General features: G+C 35.5%; 1 protein-coding gene across 1 annotated transcript; it reads left to right on the top strand.

The window, feature by feature from the left end:
- Positions 1-327: 327 nt before the first annotated feature.
- Positions 328-2,269, top strand: LOC135847485 (UDP-N-acetylmuramate--L-alanine ligase-like). Its single transcript, XM_065367028.1, has one exon. It carries the CDS (start codon positions 465-467, stop codon positions 1,968-1,970), a length of 1,506 nt encoding a protein of 501 aa, XP_065223100.1. The 5' UTR covers positions 328-464; the 3' UTR covers positions 1,971-2,269.
- Positions 2,270-8,987: the final 6,718 nt, after the last annotated feature.

Raw genomic sequence — 8,987 nt, 5'->3', positions numbered from 1 at the left:
AAAAGGTACGAATTTTTTATTTTGGATTTAGATTGTATGTGAGCCACCTGGAGACCATGGACAGAAAATTATGGCTTCAATTTGGGCCACAAACTGTCTCTCAACTTCTAAATACTCGTACATAGAAATACACGATTTACAGTGTCCAACTTGACACTTGTTATACGAAACACAACTATTGATAAAATTTTGAATTAATTATTTTGCAGATTAATTTTCATTCAAATACTTATCGCATAAGGGTGAACCATAACGCGATGATAAATACATCAAATTTTATAAACGAAAATACTCTATATGATCTTGGGTTCAATGAGATAACCTGAATGTAATAATATGTTCATTAGAGCTCATATGAAAGCTTCAACCAAAGATCAGTTTCAAGTCTTATAACATGGTGACTAGATAGTGCTTGTGCTTTGGATTTTTTAAAAATTATTTTACCCTATTTCGAAGCCACAGTTATGTTTGCATTGGACGACTGCGTTTTTGTATATTTTATGGGCATTGGAGGCATAGGCATGAGTGCCTTGGCACGGTTATGCGCCAGACAGGGTTGCCAAGTTTTTGGATATGATCAATCGTCATCTGGCCCCGTTGAACAACTCAAAGCGGAAGGTATTTCAATCAGTTGTACGGATACCCTGGCTGCCATTCCTGAAGCCATTTGCCAGCACCCCAACCAAACGCTAGTGATTTATACACCGGCCATCCCGACGGATAGCACTATTTTGAACTACTTTAAAAAGGCTGGTTACAGAATCCAATCACGTGCAGAAGTGCTGGGAAGTATTTCAAAATTATTTACTACGATAGCAGTGGCGGGTACACATGGCAAAACAACTACTTCAGCTATGATTGCCCATATACTCTATGAAAGCAACCTGCCCATGATCGCTTTTGTTGGGGGTATGATGAAGCTGTATGATACCAATTTATTATACAATAATCTAAACCCCTTTGGAAACTTGACTTCTAATGGCCATTCAAATACAACTGAGTATTCTGGCGATTGCGCTTCTCCTAAAAATTGCTCTAAAAAGAGTCTATTGGATGACGTACAATTCATGGTCGCAGAAGCCGATGAATTTAATAAATCTTTCCTCCACCTTGAACCCAGCTTTAGCATTGTAACGGCTGCAGATGCAGATCATCCAGAAACCTATGCAACAGTAGCACTTATGGAAGCTGGTTTTATAGAATTTATCCAAAAAAATCAGAAACATTTACTTATACAGCATAGAGCTGCAGAGCAGTTGGCGGTGCGCAAACATTATGATAAACCTTTCTTAACCTATGGGCTGGATCAAGGCGATATTGTAGCAGGCAATGTAGAGATTGCACCCGATCAAAGTGTTTTCGACTATGTAGGAGTTGATGGCACTATTTCTAATTTGGTGTTGCCTATAGCGGGGTTATATAACATTGAAAATGCATTGGCGGCCATTACGATTTGTCGGACGCTTGGTATTCCAGAAGCTCAAATACGCACCTCTATGGCCAGTTTTCCCGGTATAAAAAGACGCTTTTCTTTTGTTTGCAAACATGAACAATATCTACTTATTGATGATTATGCCCACCATCCTGTAGAAATTAGCTCTTTACTAAGCTCGGTTAAAAAGCTCTATCCCAACAGTGGCATCACTGCTATTTTTCAACCGCATCTTTTTTCACGTACTCAAGCTTTTTATAAAGCTTTTGCTGCGAGCTTAAGTCTAGCGGATCAGGTTTTTATATTACCTATCTATCCTGCCAGAGAAGCACCGATTCCAGGGGTTACGGCTCAACTGATTCTTGATGCGGTAAGCTGTAAAAGGAAATCATTAGTGACCATGGATGATTTGATTACCGCATTGGTGGCTTGTGATAAGACACAAACGCATCAGGTTTTCCTTACAATTGGTGCGGGAGATATAGGAGAGGGGGTAACAACTATAGCTGCAACTTTGCAAGAGAGTTTTGGAGGATGAAGAAAAAACAGAAGGCGCCCGCAGTGGGGGCTTCAATCTTTTTTCAAGGACACTTTTTTTCCTATCTTAGGAATATTTTGTGATCCAGTTAAATAGAATGCCAAGTTTAATTATAATTTATCCTAAGTGCGACATTAGGACTACTTTTCTATTCTATAGCTGCATATTCAATTTTGATATAATCCTAGACTTTGTATCAGAATCAGAAATAGTATGTTGTGCAAAGGATTGCTCATTGTTACCTTGGATATGAATCGGCTCCATGTTCTATTAAACATTCAATGATATCAATGTTCTCATTAATTGACTTATTTTCTAGTTGAAATGGCGTTATTGCTCTATTTAGTCCTGTGTCCCCAAAAATATTTTGTTCATTCTGCATTACAATTGGCTACTACAGACATCAATATAGTCGCCTTGTCTTTATTCTTTTTCTCTGCATTTAATCCTTTAGAAAGACCTAATCTAATTTTATCATTTCTGTGGACAAAACATCCTGATTAAAGTATTTACTTATCACATCATCTGTAATAAGTATGCAGTATGACTCAAAAGTAGTGCCTGGTGGCTTTTATTTCTTAGTGGAAAGAGCCAGCGGGGTGAATGAAGCGGCGTTGAGTAGGAAAAATAAGGGCTTTTAAAAGCGACCTTGAAAATTTCAGGCTCATGCACAGGGTGTCCACTAATTGAAAAACCAGTTTAGTCAAAAAATTCCAACCAGTTTTTATTGGCGCTGTAGTATAGATGGCTATAATTTTGGAAGTCTCAGTCTAATTGAACAAGTTGGATGCTAGATCGTGTTACTTGAATTCAGATTCAGTGTGTTGTTGGAACTTTTGAATCTGGTTTCAAGTAACTTATGAATTTTCCGTGTATGAAATAGACGTGTTTTTTGCGTTCTTTTTCTCCTATTTTTGATTTATGTTATTATGTGTTAAATTGTGATATTCAATATTATTACAATGATTTGAACTGATTTACTTTTCGGGATTTTATTTCGCGAATTAACTGATTTACTTACCTGAGCTGAACTCATCGATATGGCTGAGTAGAAGCCTAGCAACGGCGTTGCCAGTAATGGCAATTCTGCCATGATGTGGTGAGTAGGTTGTAGGTAAAATGTCCCTTTACAATATGCCTTGATTATAAGGCTTTTAGACTTAGTGATGTACAATTGAAATAGCCGAATTTGGCTTAATTTTATTTTATTATTGATATGGTTCGATTATGAATCTCAGTATAGGACTTTGGTCCTCTGTGTAATTCTACAAAATTGAAATATCTCGATTCATGAGATTATCTACCTTTTGACATTCACAAATGTGAAGTAATCGAATCAAATGTGTTTTATTTTGATATTTTCTTGATCTCTAAAATCATATTGAGATGTCTTCTCAATACCTTCTTGGCTCTTATAAATTTTATTATTGTGTAGAAGATGTTTTTGATTTCTTATGGTAATGGAAACTGATTTAATGAAGGTTATGTGGTGTAACTAGGTTTTTATTTTCCATCCTATATCTTTCCTACTTCCCTATGCTCGTATTATTCCATTTCCTATCTATCTTCTTCCAGTACCTATTTTCTATCCTATCTATCAACTCAAACCATTTATTCCTTGTTAAAAATTCCTAAAATAAATTCTTATTTCTATACCACAGCGCAATGTATTCTACACACTAAGGCGACAAAACCGTGGTATGAACTTTTTGAAACCAGTTCATTAATTTGCAACCAGTTAACAAAAAATACCCAAAAATTGTAGATGGAGAAAAAGCTTGAAACAAAAGTTGTAGAGTGTGAAAAATTACACAATTTTGTGTAATCACATTTTGAAACCAGTTCATTGGTTTGTACTTCGTATTTAGTATTAACCATGTTTTTAAAAAAAATTCATATGAGAGGCGTTTTGCGATATGGGTCCTTGTGGTGATTCAATGTTTTTTTTTTTTATTGACGATGTCGACTTACTTTTTCACGAGAAATCGAATGGTGCAATCAGATTTCGCCTATCTCATCAACTTCTCGTTTAAAAATTACTTGAACATGAATACTCAAAAACTCACATTTTTGGGAAATCGAAAAACAAAGTTTTTGTTTGTTTTTAATTTTTAAAAAAAAGAAAAAAAGGTCGATGGAAAAATTATTTTATTGTTGTTACCTATGTAAAATTTCATGGCAAATCCGAAGTTCTCTGTATTTTTTTGCGGGGTAGTCTGTAACGTTGTGTAAATTCGGCTGTTCACCACAAGGTCCCTTTTCTAAATCAGGGATATCAGGCGATGATGAACGAATTTCGTCAAAATTTCACTTCCAACCTATGCGCAAGACAACACTGCACCCAACAATCAAAAAAAAAAAATCGAAAAAATCGAAGCAATTCGATGTTTTCTCTCTCCTGAAAAAATCGAAATATCACCACAAGGGCCCTTATCGCAAAACCCCTCTCATATCAAGTTTTTGTCGGCTTATGAGTAGTGTGTAGACACTGTAGACTAGAATACATTGCGCCAATAAAAACGGGTTGGAATTTTTTGACCAAACTGGTTTTTCAATTTGTGGAGACCTTCAAGGTCGCTTTTGAAAGCCCTTATTTTTCCCTACTCAACACCGCTTCATTTATCTCGGTAGCTCTTTCCACTTGGAAATAAATGCCACCAGGCACTACTTGTGTGTCATAATCTACACCAAGTCCCGCTTATTAGAATTGTGGATAATAAAATAATTTGGTTAATGGAATGAAATGTCCTGGGACAGAACGTTTATATCTTCTTACATGCAAATTTGATCACTTATTAGAATAGAAAATATCATTTCATTGACTTAATTGACCAATCTTCCAAAGTGGGAGAAAATCACGAATTTCAGCAAAATTTACCAAAAATTAGACGAAAAAGTGTTGAAAACATGTTGAAATATGTAACATAAAAATACAGAATAAAGATTTAAAATTAGTGAAAATTGGCTAAAATGATGGAATTTTCTGTAAAATTTTATAAAAATTGAACAAAAACTACTCCATTTCCTCTGAGCTCCATTATTATCTCAAAATGTACAAAAATATGTAAAAGTTTATTTTTTTGTCAATTTTCCCAATGAGTTTTGTTTTTTGTAAAAATTGCTAAAACCCCTACCTTTTAAATTAAAATTGCCAAAGAGTCTAATTTTGTGCCAAAAATTGCGAACACATTTTCTTTATGGGGTCAACATTTCCAGAAGGTCTTGCTTTTTTCGTCAAAATGCAAAAAAATTACTACTTAAAAATCAAATTTACCTACCTACTTACTAAAAAAAAATCTTTCTTTTCTGTCAAAATTGCAAAGAAAAAACGTGTTTTTTTGGTAAAAATTGTCAGCTGTTGCTTTTTTTCAATTTTTTTTTTAGTCAAAATCAGGCTTGTAAGACCGCTTGGGTTTTGTGATTGCTCCAAAATCAAGGTCTTTGGAGCTTTCAAATGGTCTGGTCCAGTCTGTTGGCCATGCTCAAGCTCAATGTCAATAAGAGCTTATTGGTTCGGTCATTTTTTAAATAATTATTCATATATCTTGTTCGTTCAGGTAGTCGATCTCAATTTTTTCGTCTTTGCGGCTCGGTCCAGTCTAGTCATGGCCTAAAATTTTTATACCAGTCATCAGTTGGTCCAGGTCCAAAAAATCAGTTTTACTTTATACGTTAACAAATCAAAGTCCAAAAATGTCACCAATCTATTAGAAATTAGAAAATGTAGAAAATGGAGAATTAACACTTGATTAAAATAAAAAAATTGACACATTGATGATGACCTTCTGTGCAAAATTAAAAATTGAAATGATAAAATTATATTTTTGACATCCGCTTGCTTGAAAAAAATCTTGGAATGTTGAAGACATTGGAAAACTAAAAGCGAAAATTCTAATGTAAAATTTTACCTCCCGGCTTCTTTTTTTTATAAAATCTCTAGTGTTTACAAAATGTCCTGCAAAAGTCCTGATTTTTCATTTTGAAATTCTGTTTGAAACCTTGTCTTATAACCAATGTAATAAGCTCGTTTAATTGTATCGTTTTTTTCCCCAATAATTTTGATTGAAATTACAAATTTTCTTCCAGTTTCAATTTTTTTTAAATGTTCATGTAAAAAATTTGACTTGGTAATTTTTTGTGTTGGGGGGGGGGGCTGGTCGAGTGGATGGAATTCTGAAAATTTGGTTGAAAAAAGGTAATGGAAAAAGTAGTGATTTTTTCAAAAAAAAATCCGTTAGATACCCTGATATTACGCTGAAAAAGGTTTTGAAAATAGTACTCAGTGGTTCCTAAAATTCTTTTATTTGGGACATTTATTACAACATTTTCATTTTAAGAGTGGTGGAGTCGACAACTATTGGGAATTTAGCGTTTTTTTGTCCATCCGCTTTTTATGTAGAAAACTCCAGTTTATAGAACTGAACATACCTGGTCCTAACTTGATTCTAATGGTAATGGTAATGGCACCCCCCCCCCCCACAAGTATAGAATAAGCAATCAGTCATTCTTATTTTTAATTTTACATCTGCTCAAAAAAACCCTCAGCGAATCTTCGACTTTTTTGGCAATTTTCAAAATTCTTCGAAAGACCTTGGCCTCGATGAACCTCGAGAGCTGACATTTGTTTTTTTGATGATTTTAAAATGTGCTTTCTATTTATCAATGTTTTTTGTTTCAAATCTGAAATAATGAAGTTGAGAAAGTTTTTCTTTCGAGAATTTTTAGTGAAACTATTGCCCTTTCAAGTGCCCTTCTCGTACCTACGTAACCGTTTATCCTAGCGACTACCTAGTACCTACTTAGTTATGTACTCTCATCCATGATCCAAAATACATATGACAAACGTTTTTAATATATTTGACCGGACACCCTGTATATGACTGGGCGAACACCAGGCACGGGTGGGTGTCGAATAAAAAGAGAAAACAGCCGTTAAATAGTTACAAAGGAGATGTACACGTTCTTGAGTGTAAAGTACAATGAGTATAAGGCGTCAAGAGGACGCTTATCCGGCGAAGGAATGCAGTTCCCCACTACTACCTTGTATTTTAGCTTCATTCCATTCCATTACGACCGTATGTTCGTTCAGAAAAGATTTACCTTACCTTACTTTACCTGCTGGAAAGAGCTAGAATACACTTTGGTCTTCTTGGTCCGCATATCTATCTGTATCTTAGTATATGTAGAGCTAGAGCTACATACCTATAATGCTGCTGCAACTCCTGTAACAAAATGATAGATGATCATCCGGCAAGATATTATATTATATAGGTAGGTAGTACTATTTTTATATTGCATTGCATTGACAATTCATATGCACGAGCGCGTGTATTATTTATTTTTGCCTCTTCTCTCTCTCTCTCTCTACTTCTTTGCGTGCTCTTTTTTCCGTTGGTTGATCAGTTGATCGGTTCGATGAATCGTCTCCCTTAAATGGTACCCGCGAGTCGCGAGTTGGCGATGATTTGTCACCGCTGAATGTCGTTGGGAGATATTCTCGAGTCGATAGATCACGTTCTTTAATTAATTGTTATTGCGGGTAATTTCGTCCAATTGTCGAATACCCACACGTATTTTGTACCGAAGGTTCCACTAATAAAGATACTTTTAACTCCTGCGTGCGATGTCGTTTTTGGTCTTATTACGACTTGCCTCGTCTCCGGCGTTACTTACTGGCTTAATCGTCATCGGATCGCCTTGGTAGTATACCCAAAGCTTATAAATGGATCCGAAAATGGTTGTAAAACCGACCGTAACGCCGTTATCTTTTCGAGTTTTGGGCTCATTTTTCGTTGTCTCGAGGGTGTCGAGGTCGGCCGATGCCACGTACTTAGTACGGAGTCGTATAGCCCTGTATAAGTCGTTAAGGGTGCTAAACCCAAAGTTTATCTCGCGGTTAATCGATAATTCCCCGTGTAACCCTTCGTAGCGTGAAAACTATGAAAGAAAACCTTGGCTGGAACCGAAGAAACTAGATCCTTTGGGTCATTTTACACGATATTATTAAACTGTACATGACATACCACGATTACGTGTTTATCTGTATATTACATTTATTAGATGATGAAGTTGAGAGGTCTTGTTAACATGCGGTTGCCGGTTGGCGCATCGTAAAACTAGTTTCGCTTCATTGCATTCCACGCAGCGCGTTTTGAATTTGTAAATTTCAAAAGAAATTAAAAATTCAACGTGTGTGTAATGTATGCTTGAAAATTTCAAATTACTCATCCTCGCGAACGATGCCACGTTAGCCATTGCTCGATATCATTTCAAGATGTGCGAATCATTACGAAGGAATCCAGTTTTAAAATATTGAAATAAGTTACCTTACCTACCTATCGTTGGGTATGCCAAATGCCTGCAACAAGGACGTCGAGCGGAGACGTTTAGATATTAGGCTATTAGGTGGTTTTTCTGTATTCGTCTTAGTACCACTAATGGTTAAGGTATTCCGGAGGTGCCTCCCAGCTGGAAAAGAAGTACTGCAGAAGGACTTTGAAAATTTGAAATGACCGAAAATGAGTAAAAGCCTGAAGCTCAAATAACCTTCAACCAAATTTTTACAGAGTAATAATCATAATTCCAGGGCTCGTGCTCGGTTACTTTTCAAGTAATCAAGTTACTAAAGCTACTTTCTTGAAAAATTTTCCAAAATCCGATTTTTTGAAATTTCGGCCCTAGTTTGCAAAGAAAACTTGAAACAACCATCGCTTTTTGCCAAAAATACCAAAATAGTACAAATCTCGTCTTTTTCAAAGTGGCCAAAAATGAATCTTAATTTTTTCAAAAATCACATGTTTTTCCAAAAAAAAATCCCAAAAGTCTCGCTTTTTGGCAAGAATTGTCAAAAATGCAAAAAAAAATCATTTTCGCCAAAAATTGCGAAAAAGTATCACTTTTTTGCCAATAATTGCCAAAAAGTCTTGCTTTTTGCAAACAATTGACAAAACATCTCGCTTTTTACGTAGCAAAATTTTTAAAAATTGCACTTTTTTCCTCGAGTTCAGATTTTTTACC

The sequence above is a fragment of the Planococcus citri genome, chromosome 5 (assembly GCF_950023065.1).
Source record: "Planococcus citri chromosome 5, ihPlaCitr1.1, whole genome shotgun sequence".
NCBI lineage: Eukaryota > Metazoa > Arthropoda > Insecta > Hemiptera > Pseudococcidae > Planococcus > Planococcus citri.
Note: the sequence above shows the minus strand (reverse complement) of the source record. Positions and strands in the feature narration are given on the sequence as shown.